Source organism: Canis lupus, chromosome 8 (genome assembly GCF_048164855.1).
Source record: "Canis lupus baileyi chromosome 8, mCanLup2.hap1, whole genome shotgun sequence".
Lineage (NCBI taxonomy): Eukaryota > Metazoa > Chordata > Mammalia > Carnivora > Canidae > Canis > Canis lupus.
Window position 1 is genome coordinate 18,204,659 of NC_132845.1, and position 19,973 is coordinate 18,224,631.

General features: G+C 38.3%; 1 protein-coding gene and 1 long non-coding RNA gene across 2 annotated transcripts in view; one reads left to right on the plus strand and one right to left on the minus strand.

The window, feature by feature from the left end:
• Positions 1-1,038: 1,038 nt before the first annotated feature.
• Positions 1,039-19,079, minus strand: GBP1 (guanylate binding protein 1). Its single transcript, XM_072834389.1, is given in 14 exon segments — positions 1,039-3,008; positions 3,011-3,092; positions 3,686-3,879; positions 4,122-4,224; positions 5,001-5,213; positions 6,078-6,358; positions 7,243-7,485; positions 8,081-8,277; positions 8,550-8,659; positions 9,517-9,644; positions 11,950-12,158; positions 14,629-14,701; positions 17,791-17,903; positions 18,787-19,079. Coding segments are annotated over 11 exon segments (1,782 nt in total). The 5' UTR covers positions 12,140-12,158; positions 14,629-14,701; positions 17,791-17,903; positions 18,787-19,079; the 3' UTR covers positions 1,039-2,967.
• Positions 8,053-19,973, plus strand: part of LOC140637915 (uncharacterized) — a 28,978-nt gene continuing 17,057 nt past the window's right edge. The window contains exon 1 of the long non-coding RNA XR_012035010.1: positions 8,053-9,663. This is a non-coding gene — a long non-coding RNA (uncharacterized lncRNA). The remainder of the gene's footprint in view (positions 9,664-19,973) is intronic.

Consider the following 19,973-nt stretch of genomic DNA (forward strand, 5'->3'; position numbering starts at 1 on the left):
TGATTTGGATACGTTTTATTTCCTTTTGTTTTTTGATTACTGAGGCTAAGACTTCCAGTACTATGTTAAATAGTAATAGTTAGAGTGGACATCCTTGTCTTGTTCCTTCTGTGAGAGAAATGTTTTTAATACAAAAACATCATAAGGTTAAGCAAATATAGGTATTTTTTTAAGGTTTTATTTATTTGTGTGTGTGTGAGAGAGAAAGAGAGAGCATAAGCCAGGGAACCCCCGGGTGGAAGCAGACTCTCTGCTGAGTGTCCCTGGACTCCTGGATCATGACCTGAGTTGAAGGTAGATGCTTAACTGACTAAACCACTTGGGTGCCCTGTAAATATAGGTCTTAACATTGGTAGCTTTGGTAGACTGAAAGCTTATAGGCTTGACTTACCCTTTTCTTGTTATTGTATTACCCAATGACCCATTTCAGATCTACTATATCAGAAATCACAGGAAGGGTAAGGGCCAGGGAATCTTTATATTGAATAAAACAGTTTTAATGCATGGCTGGATTGTGGACCACTGGCGAAAGCAACATGCCCCCCTGGAGAGAGAGCTTTATTTTATTCCTGGAGATAATATAGAAAAAGTACTAAAAGAGGTATCAGATCATTTGAAATCTGGTATAGACTCATGCTACCAAGCTAGGAAGGAAGTTGTGTAGATTTGCTTAGTTCCAATGTTCTTATTTTTAAATGGTTATTAAAGAGACTACTATTTGGTTTTAAAGGCATATTTGTTCTTTCTACTATGAAATTTCTCTAGTTAATAAAAATATATTTTATTTAATTCTTTGTCGCAATGCAGCTTGGAAAAGAAAATACATAGCATATTTACCTAAACACCACGGGTCTGTATGCATACCTACACACATGCTGTGGGTCTCACCTGGTCTCTTAGGAAGTTGCAGTCAAGTAAAAAAAAAAAAAACTGCTTAGTTTCATATACTCAACTGTGGAAAGAAGCATTCATCACTTGATGGAATGTGAGGGGGTTCAATGGAATAATATGTCCCCATGCAATCAGAAGAAAGCAGGCTTATTAATGTGGATTTAATGGCATTAGCTGTTTCCATACATTTTTCTCATGTTCTAATTCATTGAAACATTGTGTAATACTTTCAAGATCCTAACATACAATTTAATACACATTCCCTTACAAATGTAAACAACATAAGGCAGATACACAGAATTTGACCAATGATTTAATAGAGCAATAATCTGGAAACTATGGTTTGTGGGGACCACCTAATTTTTAAAATAAAGTTTTATTGGAACACAGCCATGCTCATTCATTTGTGTATTGTCTATGACTGCTTTCATACTACATGGTAGAGTTGAGCAGTTGAGATAGAAACTGTATAGTCCACAATGCCATGAATAATTATCATCTGGCCTTTTGGAGAAAAGTTAGCCAACCATTGCTATGAAGAGTCAAGCCTTATCTTTTGGTGAACACTGAAAGAAAAAAAGAACTATCACAAATAAAAAGCCTAGTGAAGAATATTTTATTTTCAGCCTGAAAATAACTTTTAGTCATTTTAAGAAACATCAGCCATTTACCCAGGACTTTAGAAAATTAGGATAAAGTCTATATATACTAAGTAATACCAAGAACATTACTTTGTTGATCAAAAAATATAAAAAACAATCTATAATTTCTTTGGGGAAAATCAGCAAACTTTCAAGTGCAGGCTGTTAAGAATAGGGAAAATACTGCCTAAGTTATAGGATTATAAATTATCTAATAATTTAGTTCAGTTTTCTAATATATTATTTGTCATCATTTAAGGTCCATCTTTGTGAATTATACACAATGCATAACTGTCATCATATTACTATGTTTAGCCCAGTGTCAATTATCTAAAATTCTTTTTTTTTAAAGGTTATTTATTTACTTATTTATGAGAGACACACACACAGAGAGAGAGAGAGAGAGAGAGAGAGAGAGAGGCAGAGACACATGCAGAGGGAGAAGCAGGCTCCATGCAGGGAGCCCGACGTGGAACTCAATCCTGGGTCTCTGGATCACACCCTGGGTCAAAGGCAGCGCTAAACTGCTGAGCCACCCAGGCTGCCCACTTATCTAAAATTCTAAAGTGTCCCATTAAAGTTATAATTTGGGTGAATTGAGCAGGAAAGGAGAGTTTCCTTTTTTTGGCCAATTTCTTGATGACCCAGCCACTACTCATGCTAATGGTTTCTTCTATCTTCTTATGAAAATTCTGTAGTGATTCTAGATCTCTCTATATAAAGTGGTTTGCTTTAGCTTGGAATCCATCAGGGAGGATTGTCCATGGCCAGGGCCTAGTGATCACATAACTGCTCACAAATGGTGTAGTTGTGATACTACGGAAAACTGCACACCGTCTTCACTAGAAGCTAGGATGGTTGTCCCTAGTATTGAAACCCACTGTACACTTGGCCAAACTGATGCCCAACTATGTTCCTAAACTTTTACCTAAGACTTGGCTCAGTATCCATTTGTTAACTAGTGGTTACCCAGAGGAATAAACTGCTCCTGAATGGTACCAGCTCATACTTTCTATGTTGTTAGAGATATAAAATGGACCATTGTTATAGAACTTACAATTTTCTTTTTTTTTTTTTTTAAATTTTTATTTATTCATGATAGGCACACAGTGATAGAGAGAGGCAGAGACACAGGCAGAGGGAGAAGCAGGCTCCATGCACCGGGAGCCTGACGTGGGATTCGATCCCGGATCTCCAGGATCGCGCCCTGGGCCAAAGGCAGGCGCCAAACCGCTGCGCCACCCAGGGATCCCAGAACTTACAATTTTCTTAGGAAGAGGGACATGGTTTTAATTATAGTACTGCAAGTCTTTGCAAATTTCTAGTGTTATAAAAATGCAAGACTTAATTACTTTCAAGTATAATGATATTTTTCCAAATTCAGAAATTATTTAAGTTACGTGTTGGGTAAGAGTAACCAGGAAAGCTCTGTTCTTTAGGTCTTCAGCTTATGACACATATTCTCCTTGGTCTTGCCATGTTCTGCTGAAGATTTTGTATCTCATTATGAAGTCGTTTGCTTTCGTTTTGAAATCCTTCCTTTAGTAGACGGGCTTGTTCCTATAAAAAGGGATAAATGGAGACTGAGTAAAGTGTAGCACTAAGTAAATCTGTAATTAATAGCTACTTTTCACATTCATAGATTTTTTTTTTTTGATATTTAATTTCTTCTTGGCATTTTCTCTACCCTTAATTTTCATTAATTTCTCTTGGGCATCCTAGCTCTGTGATTACATTTCTACTAAGTGGTGAAGACAGTTCAGCTTTCCAAGCTGTGTGACCCTATAAAAGTGATTTGATGTTTTTTGAACTCTTGTTTCTTTTCCTAAGTAATAGAAACATAGTGGTTCTTGTTTCATATAGTGTTAAGCAAGAGATACATATAAGTGATTTTTTAGAAAGCCTAGCAGATAACAGCCACCACTGACTGAAAGATATACAAAGGACTAGATGTGACCTAACTGCAAATAAAATCTTTTAATAACCAGACAGAGGTAAAGGCCAGGTCAGGAAGGCAGACAGAAATTGAAAAGTGCAAGTGGCAAGCAAGGTCCTTCTTCTAGGCGTCATGTTCTCACTGCCACACTAAGATATGATCAGGGACAGTAGAGAGAAAAGAGAAAAACAAACCTCAGGGTAATGCAATTAAATACCTGAAGTTTCAAAGCTAGAGTTCTCTCTTGTTCTTCTAGCAACTGGATTCTATCCCTCTCCATCTTCTCAGTTAATTGTTTCACGTGCTCTTGATAACTCCTTTCTTTCTGTTCCATTATCTGCTGATTTTTCATTTGCATTTCCTCCAGTCTTTTTGTTGCAGCCTGTGCAGATTCAGCTTTCACACGTTCCACTGTGAGGAGGAAGAAGAAGAAGAAAAATGTACATGTGTAAACGTGTTTTCCCTTTCTTCCCAGCACACTCACCTGTCCTTGTGGCTACTCACTGCATATGCCCTGCTCAGAAATGTCTTTAGCAAGTAAGAGGCATCTTTGTTCTTTTTGCCCTAGTGTAAGGATCCCAGGCTTACCCCGTTAAATTTTTTAAAACTTTGAGTGCTCTAGAAGCTATTTAGTCTCTTGACTGGCTCCTCACCTTCAATCTCCTTTTCCTTTTCTGTGAGTGTCTGGTCTGTCTGTAGAATTGCATCGGTCATAGATTCCTTGGAATCCAAGTATTCCTGAAGAACCTCTTCAGCCTTAGGACCCAGAGAACACAGTTAGTAATAGGAATTGGCTAGAAACACTTGTTCCTGATTGTCTTCCCACCATCTTTTCCTCTAGGAATTGCTCCTATTGGTCCTGGTGTGCCTTGTGGTCAAGACTGCTGACCACAGATGCAGGCACTTGCACCAGGCTGGCCAATCATGGGAACTTACTAAGCAGAATCCTTTAAAAGAGACTGATATAGACACTGGGAAAAAGAGATTCTTTGTTCTTTCAGACTAAGGGCTCTAATTTTGGAGTTGTTGGTGTTGTGGTCCCCTATAGAGTGAGTTGCTGAAAAAGGAAGCCATCATGGAGAAAGCAGATCAGAGGAAAGGTGGAGGGAGAATAGGAAAGACAGAAGTGTTGGGTTGAGGAAAATAACAGAGAGACAGAAGATGACATTCCTTGAAATCTTGGATCCAGCTGTCCTTAAAGCCAACTTGTAGCCTAAATTGACAAATTAGCATTTTTGTTTAAGGGATCATCATCGAGTTTCTCTCCCTTATAGTATAAAGATCCAGCTGTAATAGTGAATTGCAATAACAACTTGGTGGTTAATCTGAAAATCAATTAATAACTCAATTATTAATTGAATATATTCTTGGATAGAGGACATATCTGATATAACAGGCTCTCTGTATATGTTTATTGAATGAAAGCAGGGATGCTGTTGTTCTTGTAATGTGTGCAATTATACTTGGTTATGTTGGTCTTTCAAAGAGGCATGTCAGCAGCTTTCCACAATCAGCAGGTAAATCTTGATTACCTGTATCCCCTTTCTAGGTTTCTGAAGGTACGTTTTCTTTAGCTCTTGTGTCTTCTGGATGAAGAGACGATACCCTCCCGGTTTGGAATAAACCCCTTGCTTCACAGAGTCTTCTAGAGGACCGAAAATTTCCTTAAGTAAATCTGAGCAACGATCTGTTGATGCTTGCAGGTTCTGTTTACAAAACTCATCTCTCTTTTTTTCTAGTTTGGCCTTTAATGTAAAAATAGGAAGTAAAAAGAATAACAGGGAAAAGACATTAGCTTGACCTTGGGATTTCTGGGAAGGCTTCTCAAAAATAAATCTATGACCCTAGAAAAAGTTACAGGCACCTTAACATGGCCCTATCCTTCCTCCTGCTCCTGACTTTTACAGAAGTCCCCTTTTCCTTGCAGATGAAGTTCAGAGAAGACGTTCCTAGCTTTTTTTTTTTTTTTTTATTTTTTATTTTTTGCTACACCTTTAAGAGAGAAACTTCAGCTTTTCAAGTTGGACCAATGATTGCATATGGAATAAATGTGGCTCAACATAAGCTTGCATAAGATAATCAGGACTACAATTTGCTTTGCTTTTGACTAGAATATCAAATCAGTCTAATAATAGTAGGCATTTGATTGAAGCTCTAATTGTTACTTATATTTATTTAGTTAAATTATGGGGAAGATTATTATTTGTGAAAGAAAAATGTTTTAAAACTTTGAGTTCATCATGATAAACTTTGTTCTTCTTTTTATGATAATAACAAATAGTGGTTATCACCATTTTATTTTTTATTTTTAAAGATTTTATTTATTTATTCATGATAGTCACAGAGAGAGAGAGAGGCAGAGACATAGGCAGAGGGAGAAGCAGGCTCCATGCAGGGAGCCCGATGTGGGATTCGATCCGGGGTCTCCAGGATCGCGCCCTGGGCCAAAGGCAGGCGCCAAACCGCTGCGCCACCCAGGGATCCCGGTTATCACCATTTTAAAGTCTAGTAGGAATTCTCTCTCTCAAAAAAAAAAAATACCCATTTCATTTTCTGGTAGTACTTTGCTTTCCAAGACCCTTATCCATATAAACTTGAGAAAAAATTACCGCTAAGTCCTTTTGAAATAACTGGTCTATGTCTTTGAAGGAATTGCTCATGAAGAATTCAATGGCCTCTTTCTCACAGGCCCTGTGCAGGTCTAGCAGCTCCTGGAGGGTTTCTGTAGGAAGTTTCACCATCTGGTTCATCTGCTGGTCATAGTGGGCAATGGCCTTTTGCACTGCAGCTGCATTCTCAATCTGGGCCAAGGCCAGGACTGCATTCTCCATGCAGGGCAGATCCCCACTGCTGATGGCATTGACATAAGTCAGCACCAGGTTCTCTAGACCTACAAGTTGAGAACAAATGAGGATGCTTGTTGTAGGTGGGATGAGGAAACATTTTATTCTGTGTAATTCTGATCATATCTATTACCACTCATTTGTCTCACAGTATCAATGTCCTCAGATCACCTAGAAGCTGGCTAGAAATGCAAACTCTTATCCTCTGCCCCAGATCAACTGAATTAGACCCTCTTTCCTGGCAAGATGCCCAGGTGATATGTATATACATAAAAGGTTGAGAATTTCTGTTATAGATAGCATAGGCCTATGTTTATTGAGTGTTTGTAACCACTTTACCCCCAAGCACCATTAAGACAGGGACTACACCTCTCTCATTTATGTCTCTATCATCAGCCCTGGTCTGTGATGAATATTTGATCAATATTGTAGAACAAATCAAAAAGAGTCCTCAGTTTTGTTTACTCTGGCATAGTGTTGTCCAAGAGAACTTTCTGTGATGATGGAAGTGTTCTATGTGTGGCCTGCAGAATGTCATCCAGCTACTAGCCACATGTAGGTATGGACCTTTGAAATATAACTGTGTAATTTGAATTTTAAATATTTTTTAATTTTAATTAATTTAAAATTAATTTTAATTAATTTAACACTTGAAGTTGGATAGCCACACTTGAATAGTGGCTACCATATTGGGCAGTGCAGGTTCAATTAACTAGGGCAATTTTAAGAATTAGAGCCTTTTTTTCCTTTTCCTATCTTTTCTCACCCAAGAAAATTTGGCTAGTAAAATCTATTAGAAATGTTGGTGTTATTCAGAATTTAAATGATAATAGCAGTAGATTTGCATTTTTCAAAGCTAAAATCAGGTGGAGGTAATTCTACCTTCCTCTAATCTTAAAGATGAAAGAAAAAGACTGAGAAGAGGACTCACGAGGTCCATTGACTTTGATGCCTCCTGAAAGAGTTTTAGTTTTGGAATTGCTAAAGATGTAGGAACAGAAGACTGCAGCTTGTTGCACAAATTCAGGATCCAGCTCATCATCATGCATTGTCTCAAGCTGGCCTAGCTTCTTCCGGTGAGTGGGTCGATCAAAGATGAAACATTTCTTCTTTGGGAAGAATTTCCGGATACAGAGTCGGGGCAGATTAAAATTTTGGTCCTTTTGAGTGTTGCCTGCAGTAAGATAAAAAAGGCATTTCCCAAATATAGAAGCTTGCAAACTTTTTCTGTAAAGGGCTAAACAGTGATATTTTAGGCTTTGCAAGCCAGGTGGTATCTTTTCCAAGTACTCAGTTCTGCTGTTGCAGCATGAAAGCCGCCATAGACAATCTATAAATGAATGGACATAGCATTATTCCAATAAAACATTATGTACAAAGACAGCTGGCAGGCTGGATTGGCCATCATTTGCCTGTGGACCATAATTTGCCAACCCCCTGGACTAGAGCACTGTTCATGCTTCAATCTATTTTCTTCCAATCAATGCCTAATCTATTCCATATTCTTTAGCTAATCATAAGCCCTCAGCAGGGAAATAAATCAATCTGATAATAGCACAGGAAAAGATGAAAGAAAAAACTATTCTTAGAGAAGGAGAATATAATTTAAAATCAATTCTATTAATTCATATACCAAACAAGGATTACTTCTTAATGATAGCCAGCTAAGAATAAATAGAAAACTATAAATGTAAGAAAACTGTAAACGGAACACTAAAAGATGATAGTTTCTCATGTTATTTCCTTTTATTTCTACGTCTTCCTTTTACCTTGTTTAAGCTTGAGTGAAATCTCCAGGTACTCATCTGCTGTGATAGGTAGACCATCTGCTTCCAGCTCTAAGGAAAAATCCCTCAGCGTCCACACAAAATCTGGAAAGAAGCTCACGAAGTCAGCTGAATCTTCAATTCCATTGGCATCAGGGGAGGATTTCGCCCTGATTCGATCTGACAGCTCTGTCACATAGCTGAATAGCAAAATAAGGAAAACTGGCAGAAAAGAACTGTCCTCCATCCCATAATAGTTCCCCATATCTACAACCTTCATGTCACCTTTGTTTTTAACCCAAGTGTCAATTCTTCAGTGGGTACCTAGGATATTTCCCTTGCCCTTGAATGATTTCTTATGTTTTCTCTTTTTATGCTTGATTCACTAGGATTCACAGCTAAACAGCTGATTTTTAAACATAGGGCTCCCCGCCCCTTACACTGATCCTATTTTGAACAGCAAAAAGGATACTGCAGTTGGTCCATGGCCTGCTGGTTGATGGTTCCCATGCTATTGTACACAAAGGTGCTACTCAGAAGTATTGCTAGGGCAAAGATCCAGGAGTCATTCTGGTTGTTACCCTGGAAATCAGAACACATTTAGGCTGAGATTATGTTTCATTCTCCTGGTACTTCCCAGAATAGCAGTAAAAAGATACTCATTTTGCTAGTCTTTTTTAGATTAATGACCTTTATGAGAAAATCAAATCCAAACAAAAATGTGAGAGGGACTTGAATTTTGGATCATTTTGTGATTAGCATCTTTACATTGATTCTCACTAGGTTCTCTTATGATCACTGGCAGATAATTACAAGACAAATAGTCAAGGTTGGTGGGCATTCTAAGAATTTAAGTTTAAAATTTTCTTTTCCTATTCTATAGCAAAATTGACTTATATAAGAATAATAATACGTGTGGCAACTTTACTGAGCAATTATTATGCACCTATTTTCCATTACTTATCATATTCAAAACAGTACTATGAGGCAAATATAGATCTATTACATCTGTTTTACAGATTTAGAAAGCTGAGGCTAAAGAGGTCAAACTATTTGCCAAGGCCACTGAGTTAGTGACAGGGTTATATTTAAACACAAGGGTGTGGGGTTTCAGAACCTAAATTCTTAACTAAAATTCTCTGCAGGATTGAATTCATGACACTGATTTTATTTGTACTACCTTTATGCATCTAGGTTAACTGGCTTAGCATACAGCCTATTGTTAATGATTAGAATACTACCTACTGACCACTATGATCTTCCAGGATTATGTCTTAAGAATATTTTCCTGATGCCTGGTTGCTAAACTTGGTCTTAGGGCACATAAATGGAAATGAAAAAACATATTAAGTGCAAGCTCTTATTTAAAAAAAATTAAATAGTGTAGAGAATATTCAGGGATGAGGGTCTTATTCCAGAATGGAATCCTTAACCCTTACCTTCTCTACATCTCCCAGGCCCTCAGTGTCCAGAAGAACTAAAGTGTGGCTTGGCTTCTGGGGATGAGGCACACACCACATCCAGATTCCTTTGGTGTGAGACTGCACTGTGGAGCCCAGAGAAAAGCCTGCAAGGGCGAGTGGGGGGTAAGAAGGTGGAATTTTAATGGTAGATGGATATAGAAATCCTACAATGTAACATAAAAAACCAACGTCATTAAAAAATGAGCAAAGCCTCAGAATAAATCCCACTTGATTGTGATGAATAATCCTAAGAGATGCTGAATGCTAGGAAACTGAGGTGGGAAGGTGGGTGGGGGAAGGGATAATTGGGTGATGGGTGTTAAAGAGGGCACTTGAGGAGTGCCTGGGTGGCTCAGTTGGTTGGGCGTCTGCCTTCAGCTTGGGTCATGATCCCAGGGTCCTGGGATTGAGTCACACATCAGAATTCCTGCTCACTGAGGAGCCTGCTTTTCCCTCTCCTTCTGCCTGCTGCTCCCCTGCTTGTATGCTCTCTTTCTGTCAAATAAATGAATAAAATCTTCTAAAAAAGAGCATTTGATGTAATGAGCACTGGATGAATCACTAAATTCTGCCTCTGAAACTAATTAAAATTTATTAATATATTTATTTTAAGATTTCATTTATTTATTCATAAGAGACACAGAGAGAGGCAGAGATATAGGCAGAGGGAGAGGCAGGCTCCCTGCGGGGGCGGGGGGTAGGGGCTGATGTGGGACTTGATCCCAGGACCCTGGGATTACAACCTGAGCTGAAGGCAGACGCTCAAACACTGAGCCACCCAGGTGCCCCTAAATTTTTTTTTTAATGAAAAAAGGACTTGAATAGATATTTCTCCAAAGAAAATATACGAATGACCAATAAACAAATGAAAAGATGTTCAACATCATTAGTCATTAGGGAAATAACAAATCAAACCACAGTAAGAAACTACTTCACACTCATGATAACCACTATCAAAAAAACAAAAGTGATAAGTTTTGGGGAGGATGTGGAGATATTATAAACCTTGTGTGTTTCTGCTGGGAATGTAAAGTGGTGCAGTTACTGCAGAAAACAGTATCATTTCTTAAAAATTAAGCACAGAATTACCAAATGATTCAGTAATTCTACTTCCGGATATATACCCCCAAAAAAGCAAAAATGGGGACTTGAACAGATATTTGTACCCTCATGTTTTTAGCAGCATTATTCATAATAGCCAAAAGGTGGAAGCAACCCAAGGGTCAAATCGGATAAACAACGGATAAACAAATACGTATGCACATAGAGTTGTTCAGCCTTAAAAAGGAAGAGAATTCTGACACATGGTACAGCATTGATGAACTTTGAAGACATTATGTTAAGTAAAATAAGCAAAACACAAAAGGACAAGTAATGTCTGATTCCTTTTTTTTTTTTAAAGATTTTATTTATTTATTCATGAGGGACACAGAGAGAGAGGCAGAGACATAGGCAGAGGGAGAAGCAGGCTCCATACAGGGAGTCTGGTATGGGACTCCATCCTAGGACCCCAGGATCACACCCTGGGCCAAAAGGTGGCGCTAAACCGCTGAGCCACTCCGGGATCCCCTGCCTGATTCCTCTTAAATGAGATTCCTAGAGTAGTCAAATTCATAGAGACAGAATATAGAATGGTGGTTACCGAGGGCTGGGGAGTTATTGTTTAATGGGAACAGAGTTTCTGTTGGGGAAGGTGAAAAAATTACGGTGATGGGTAGTGGCAATGGTTGCATAACAGTGTGAATTTACATAATGCCACAGAACTGTATGTATGTACATTTTAAAATGATTACAATGGTAAATTTTATGTTATGTATATTTTACAACAGTAAAAAAAAGACCCAATACAGACTAATACAGACTTAAACATTCTTTGAATCTTAATGATCAATGGAAATTTCCTTTCACTACACAGTGTAGTAAATGTCTTATAGTTTATTATTATGTACATTAATTATTTTTTATTATTGCATTAGTCTATGAAAGAAACCATTATGCTTTTATTTATTTATTTATTTTTAATTTTTTAATTTATTTATGATAGTCACACAGAGAGAAAGAGAGAAAGAGGCAGAGACATAGGCAGAGGGAGAAGCAGCCTCCATGCACCGGGAGCCCGACGTGGGACTCAATCCCAGGTCTCCAGGATCGCGCCCTGGGCCAAAGGCAGGCGCTAAACCGCTCTGCCACCCAGGGATCCCCCATTTATGCTTTTAAAAGGGGAAACTAAAGCAGAGTGGAAAGAGAGATGACTTGCCTCTTTCAGACCATAGTGAAGATAGGAGCATAACTTTGGATTGAAAGATAACTTTCAGTATTTCTTTGCATCTCTAACTTTCTTTCCATGCTCCATGCTGGCAGTGTGGGTGGACAGAAGGGACTAAGCAGAGCTTTGTTGGTGCCACTTACCCTTGTTCTTCCCAGCCAGCTTGTTCATCAGGTAGGATTTGCCTGTGCGGTAGAGGCCCACAATAGCCACCACCACAAGAGGATTCTTAATGCCTGACAGGATCTCCAAAGCTTCCTGATTAGCCAGCAGTTGCTCTTCAGTGTTCTTAATGAGGCACACTGGAGCGGACATGTGGATCTCTGAGTCCATGTTGAGAGTGTTCCCTGATCTGTAAGGGAAGCGATGGGTTGAATTAAAATTTCCAGTTTAAGTAGATCAAAAATTTTACCAGCTTATTTTACTTTCAGAAGCTAGAGTACATGATGTGATGAGCACTGGGTGTTATACACAACTGATGAATTATTGAAAACAACATCTGAAACTAACGATGTACTATAATGTTGGCAAATTGAATTTAAATTAAAATAAAAACAATGTTTTAAAGGAAGCTAGAGTCCTCAATTTACACAAATGGCCAAAAGTTTGCTGTCAACACTGAGATAGATGGGAGTAATATCTGTATTTTAGAAAGTTAGAGAAGTATTGTCAAAGCAGTTCATTGAAAAAATATTGGTGTGACAGGATCTTAGGAGCATTCAGCCACTCTGATAAACAAAATCATTCATTTAATTCACCATGGAAAATTTCCATTTGGATTCTCATTAAAAAGTTAGAGTAAACTTTAAATGGAAATTAGAATAGAATTTAGAGGGACTTATTTGATATCCTGATTATATGTAAAAAGTCAATGTTAATTTATTTATTCATTAAGTCTTACTATGAATAGACTTTCATACATCATTTCATGTATGCCCTTTGAACAGCTCCCAGAGATTTTAAGTGTTTTTATCTTCTGTAGTTATGCTTATTTTGCTGGAGTGAGGGTCCACAGAGCTTCTCACCCTGCCATTCCAAAAGTGGAACCAATATAACTTACTTTTGCAAATTTTATAAAAATACATGATCACGTGAGACACATGACTAGAGAACTTTCCAAAGCTTTGGTGCAGGTTTGTGTAAGCAAGGGGCCTTTAAATTTAAGCTTCATTAGCCTCACAGTAAATTAGCCTTAAATACATGAGGGGCTACAAGTGCACAATTGGAAACAATATGGCTAAAAATTATGTTATATGTATGTATATATGTACACAAACATATACACACATATATGAGTAGGGAACAAAAGACTATGAAATAAGGATTAAAAGATCAGGAGGTAGAGGAGCCTGGAGAGATGGACACACCTAGATAACAGCCACATCAGTGTAATTAAACCAAAATGAACCAAAGACCAGCAGAACAGACTGTCCACAGTTAATCGAAGAGAGGAGACCACATTGAAAACGGTACAAAAGGGTGAAGTCTGGTTGGAAACCAAAGTAAGATGCAAGACTAACCACAGGCAGGAGGGATACCACAAATACAGAGATGGGAGGGGAAAAGACCCCCCCGTCAGGCATCCCAGACATAAGGGACCTGCACTGGGAATACAAGTCCCCATTACATCAGCTTTGACAATCAGAGGAGCTTAACTTCTTGAGTTTTTACAATCAGTGGGGTTTAACATCAGGAACTTTAAAAGGCTTGGCTCTGAGAGAGCCTGGAGTGTGATAGAAAACTGAGTTCCCACTCTTAAAGAGCCAAAATAACAAACAACCCCAGTAAGATACATCATAGAAACAGCAGTTTGGGAGGCACCTGGGGTATATGAGATTTATTTACTAATCCCAGAATGTGCACAGGAGAGGCAAGGATCTTTAGGAGACTTTTCCAAGAACAAAAGAACTGGTGGATGCCTTTTCTCTCTTTCAACCCCAGGCTAGATACTTGGACACCTGCGGTAACTAGTGTGAACATTTACAATCTAGTTTGCTAACACCACATACCCTGTTCTCCTGTAGATTCCCCCCCTCCAGTCCACCCCACTCAAGAGGAGTTCCTCCATAGTTCTCTAGCTAGGTCTCATTCTTCGAGAAGCCCTGACACTTGCCAGTACCAGTCCAAAGTACCCGAAGGTAACTGCACACACCACTTTAACTGCATCCTCCTGGGTCTGATCTGACTGCTAGCTCTGCCCACCAAGAAAAACTTCATAGGGGTAGCACAGAGAACCCTGTGGTTTGGGGTCACTACAAACCCAACAGACAGACTGGGGATCAAACATCTGATCTGACTGCAGATCCTGCTCACAAATGAAAGCCTCTCAGAAAACAATGCAGGAAGAGCAACCTGCAGTTCAGTGCAACCACAGTTCTGGCAAATGGGCTGAAGGCAACCATCTGGTCTGACCTAACTGTAACCCAAGGCTGCCCCAAATTGGCCCCTTAACAGACAGAGACCAAACCTTGCTCATAACAAGGCAAAGACATTGTAGACAACTTACTGAAGGCAAGCATGGCTCAACCACAATAGAAGAATTCCTACAACACACATAGGAGGCACCCCTGCCAAGTTCTAGTGAACAGGGGTCATTGCACCATTTATGGGACCTCTTCTTCATTAGGCAACTACTTTCAAGATTAGGAGATATAACTGACTTTCCTAATACATAAAAACAGAGAGCTAGACAAAATGAGGAGACAGAGGACTATGTCCTAGATAAAAGGACAAGATAAAATTAGAGTAAAAGAGCTAAATGAAATGGAGATAAGCAATAAACCCAATGGAGATTTCAAAATAATGATCATAAAGATACTTACTGGACTTGAGAAAAGACTGGAGGATCTCAGTGAGACAAACAAATGGAAAGATATTCCATTGAGTATATTCCATCTTCATTGATTGGGAAAATAAATACTGTTAAAATTTCCATACTATCTAAAGAAATCTATAGATTTAATGCATTTTTTATCAAATTACAAATAGCATTTTTCACAGAACTGGAACAATCCTAAAATTTGTATGGTTCTACAAATAGCCAAGGCAATTTTAAGAAAGAAGAACAAAACTGGAGGGATCAGAATCTTGGATTTCAAGATATACTATAAAGCTGCAGTAATCAAAACAGTATGGTACTGGCACAAAAAGAGACACATAGATCAATAGAACAGAATAGAGAATCCAGAAATAAACTCATGCTTTTAGGCCAATTGATCTATAACAAAGGAGGCAAGAATACGCAATGGGAAAAGTGCCTGCCTGGCTCAGTTAATCAACTGAGCATTTGGCTCTTGATTTCGACTCAGGTCATGGGGTCATGGGATTGAGCACCGCATTGCGTTCCATGCTGGGCAGGAAGCCTGCTTGGGATTCTCTCTCTCTATCCCTCCCCCACTCATGTACTCTCTCTCTAAAATAAATAACTCTTTAAAAGAAAAAGAATATGCAACTGGAAAAGGATGTTTCTTCAACAAATGGTGTTGGGAAAACTGGACAGATATATGCAGAAGAATGAAACTGGACCATTTTCTTATACCATGCACAAAAATAAACTCAAAAATGGATTAAACACCTAAACATGAGATATGAAGCCACAGAATTGTAGGAAAAAAGATAGGCAGTAATTTCTTTGCCATCAACTGTAGAAACATTTTTCTCCAGAGGCAAGTGAAACAAAAGCAAAAATGAACTATTCGGACTACATTGAAGTAAAACTTGCACGGTGAAGGAAACCATCAACAAAACAAAAAGACAACTTACTGAATTGGAAAAGATATTTGTAAATGACATACCTGATAAAGGGCTAATATCCAAAATATATATAAAGAACTTATAAATTCAATATCAAAAAACCAATAATCCAATAAAAAATGGGATGGACATAAGACATGAATAGACATTTCTCCAAAGAAGACAGAGATGGGGGATCCCTGGGTGGCGCAGCGGTTTGGCGCCTGCCTTTGGCCCAGGGCGCGATCCTGGAGACCCGGGATCGAATCCCACATCAGGCTCCCGGTGCATGGAGCCTGCTTCTCCCTCTGCCTATGTCTCTGCCTCTCTCTCTTTCTCTCTCTGTGACTATCATAAATAAATAAAAATTAAAAAAAAAAATAAATAGAAGACAGAGATGGCCAACAGACACATGCAAAGATGCTCAACATCATTCATCATTAGGGAAATGCAAATCAAAACTACAATGGGATATCACCTTATACCTGTTAGAATAGCTAAAATAAAAAACTCAAGAAACAAGTGTTGGCAAGGATGTGGAGAAAAGAATTCTTGGTGCATTCTTGGTGGGAATGCAAACTGTGTGTAGCCACTGTGGAATAGAGGTACCCTGAAGATTAAAAATAGAACTACCATATGATCCAGTAATTCTACTACTGGGTTTTTACCCAAAGAAAACAAAAACACTAATTTGGACAGTTATATGTACCCCTCTGTTTACTGTAGCATTATTTACAATAGCCAAGATATGGAAGCAACCCAAGTGTCCATCTATAGATGAGTAGATACAGGGGATAAAGAGGAAGTGGTATATAAAATATATTAACTATACCATTAATATCATGGAATACTACTTAGCCATAAAAAGAATGAGATCTTGCCATTTCCAACAACATGGGTGGATCTAGAGAATATTATGTTAAGTGAAATAAGTCAGTCAGAGAAAGACAAATACAAAATACAAATATGATTTCCCTCATATGCAGAATTAATTTAAGAAACAAAGCAAACAAAGCAAAAAAGAGAAAAACAAAAAACAGACTCGAATATAGAGAACAAACTGGAAGTTGTTAGAGGCAATGGGGGTGAAATATGGGTGAAATATGTAAATGGAATTAAGGGTGTACTTATTGTGATGAGCCCTGAGTAATGTATAGAATTGTTGAATCATTTGTACATCTGAAGCTAAAAAAAAAAAAAAAAAAAAAAAAAAAAATCAGGAGGTAGATCAGGAGAGGTAAAGGGAAATTGTCCAAAGAAAACACTTGTATTTTCAGCCATACACTTCTAGGTTTTGTTTTGTCTTGCTCTTCCATTTGATAGAAAAGGAGAAGCATGGAAGAGGAGGGGGAGAGGAATGAGAAATGAGGGGAAAGAAGAAGGTGAAACTGAAAGGGAAAGAGAGAGAGTTATCAGACGAGGAGATGATGAATAAAGCTCATACTGAACCAAGGAATTCAGGGCAGAAGTTTCCACAAAGCAAATCAGAACTGCTTGAGAGCATAGAGAGGTCAAGGCAAGCAAAGATGTTGCCTGTAGTGACACATCACACTCGATTCTCTAAAGAGGAAACTCTTTAGTAAAATAGGACTGCAGATTCCACTTGTAAGGATTAAAGAATAAGCTGGCACTACGAAATTGAATCTACTGAACCTGGGCTATTTCTAAAGGAAGAAATATACTTGGAAACAAAGTTCAAGTGTGTGATTAAAAAGTAGAGGGTTTTTATAAATCTTCATCTTTCATTTTGGGTTTCCATCTTTTCTTTCATTGTCTTTAACAGTGTCAGTGGTTGTTTACACTGCACCTCATTGACTACTCTTCCCTTCTCATGAATATAACATATTTCAGTTGCCTTTCAGTTTCTTAGCTGCAGTCAGCAAGTTACATCAAAGACCATGGCAATTTACTTGTGTCCCCAGTCAACACAGACAATGTCAGCAAAGAGAAGGACAATCCTAATGCATTTCAAACTTCATTTAGCCCCATGTCTACCAGTGCCTAATTCTGCACAAGCACAGTGGGAACAGGTAGGAACATACTACCAACTGATAACACCAATATCTTATCATCTGACCTGTGTCCCACAGCAGGCTCACCTGCAGCCTGTCCTGATGCTGGTCACGTCTTAAGAAAATTATAAATTCCCCTTCGCATCCCCCATCCAACCTTATCATGAGCTCTGTTTCCCAGAGAAAAGTTCCTTTCAAGATGAAAAGAAGGCTGCTTTAATGAGAAAGTGGAGTTCTTACCTCTTTTTTTCTCTCCTCAGTTAGGTGGAGGGGTTTCTGTTACTTCTCTGTCTCTCACTGGATTGTGGATCTTTTATTTCACCTATTCAGTGTCATTGGAATTTCCAGATGTCCTTTAAAGACAAAAATAGAAGTAAAGCAATGGCCATAACAGACTTTATAGTAACATGAAAATGAAAGCACTGAACACAAAGCAATAAACTCAATGACCATAAAAGGAATTCCTGGAAGTTAAGCCAATGAGAAGGTATGTGGGCTTAACACAATTTCTCAGTCAGAACTTTCACATTTCTTTGGAAGATATTTTAGAGAACATTTGCTGATTTTTAAAAATCTCTGTCAGATATTTAAATATAATGAAATGGATCTCAGAGTTGGGGTTCAGTTTGAGGAACTCAGAATGAGGAAGCAATTGTGTTAATTTTTAGGTCTAATTTCTTTAAGTAATGAACACACTTACAGGGGACCTGGCTTCTCATTTATACATACAGTAAGTGAGGAAAATGTCATGCCTCACACACAAACACCCAGCACCCGGCACTAATCCCCAGTGCACAGTTAGGAAGAGGCTCCATCTATTGCACACATGCTCCAGACTCTATGCTGAGTGCTTTACATGGGTTTCATAACTTATATCGCATGCTAAACATTTCCCCATGGTTTTATAGAAACTGATGTGCAGAAGGGTTGAATGTCTTAACCCAAATCACAGGACTATAAGTAATCTGAACTGAATCATCCTTGACCCCAAGCCCTCTTACTAAACTTCTTCACTCTACTGCCTTTCAAGGTTTCCTGATGAATAGCAATAGAAGTAGGAGCTTTATCTCATTATTGTTTTTTTGTGTGTTACTCTTCCTGTTTGCAATCATGCAAAATAAGTGACACTGTCTTCATCTTACAGTGAAAACAAGGAGACTTGAGGGATCGTAATATGCCTGTCCATATTCACTAAGCAAGTCATGGGGGTGAGAATCAAATTTAAAGTCTTTTTACCTTTAAACTCTGCTTTTTCCTCCTCTTCTTCCTCCTCCTCCTCCACATTGTTTCTGAAACAAAGGAATAGGGAAATGAGGCAAAAGGGAGAGATTTTCCAGGTTCTCTGCTGATCCCAGATATTTCTCTACCTCTGGAAGCCAGAGTGAGAAAATTAACAAATAGAATTGAACCCTTTCTTTACTTGTCCCTTTTTGCATTATCTTTTCAAATGTCTCTGAGTAAGTAGCGCTTCAATTTGTTTTGAAAAGTATGACTTCCCTAAGTCTTTCCTTTGCTGGTACACACTTAGTTTCTTCCTGCCTTACTGGTCTGGGTGTGGTAGTTTTGCAGATCTGAAACTTCCTTTTTTTTTTTTTTAATTTAAAAGATTTTATTTATTTATTCATGAGAGAGAGAGAGAAGGAGGCTGAGACACAGGCAGAGGGAGAAGCAGGAGAAGCAGGCTCCCTACAGGAAGTCAGATGTGGGACCCAACCCCAGGACTCTGGGATTATGCCCCAAGCCAAAGGCAGATGCTCAACCACTGAGCCACCCAGGTGTCCCGCTTTCTTTCTTTTTTTTTTTTTTTTTTTTTTTTTTCTTTCTTTCTTTCTTTCTTTCTTTCTTTCTTTCTTTCTTTCTTTCTTTCTTTCTTTTTTTTTATCTGAAACTTTCTTATCCTTGATCTTGGCAAGATTGGTCCCCTCCTATTCTACTCGTATTCTGGGAGCCCTTTGCCAGTCTCCCATCATGTCACCTTGATTTTTTTCCCCTTATGATTACCTGAAATTGAAGTTCATAAAAGCAGGTAACTCATATATTCACAGCACCTACAATCAGGTTTGGCAGAGAGCAGAAGTTCAATAGCTATTATGTGACTAAATATAAAATGGCCCCAACTATGAAAGAAACACTACACTTTTGCCAATTTGGATATACAAACTTATTGAAGTGTGGAAAAAAATAGTAAAATGCCTATATAAAGCATTTGTTTGCAAATTTCATTACACATGTTTAAAATTAAATATCACATGTATTTGCAATACAGATATATTTTCTTACACTTTATTTATTTATTTTTTAAAGATTTTATTTATTTATTCATAGAAACACAGCTAGAGAGAGAGAGGCAGAGACACAGGCAGAGGGAGAAGCAGGCTCCATGCAGGGAGCCTGATTTGGGACTCGATCTCAGGTCTCCAGGA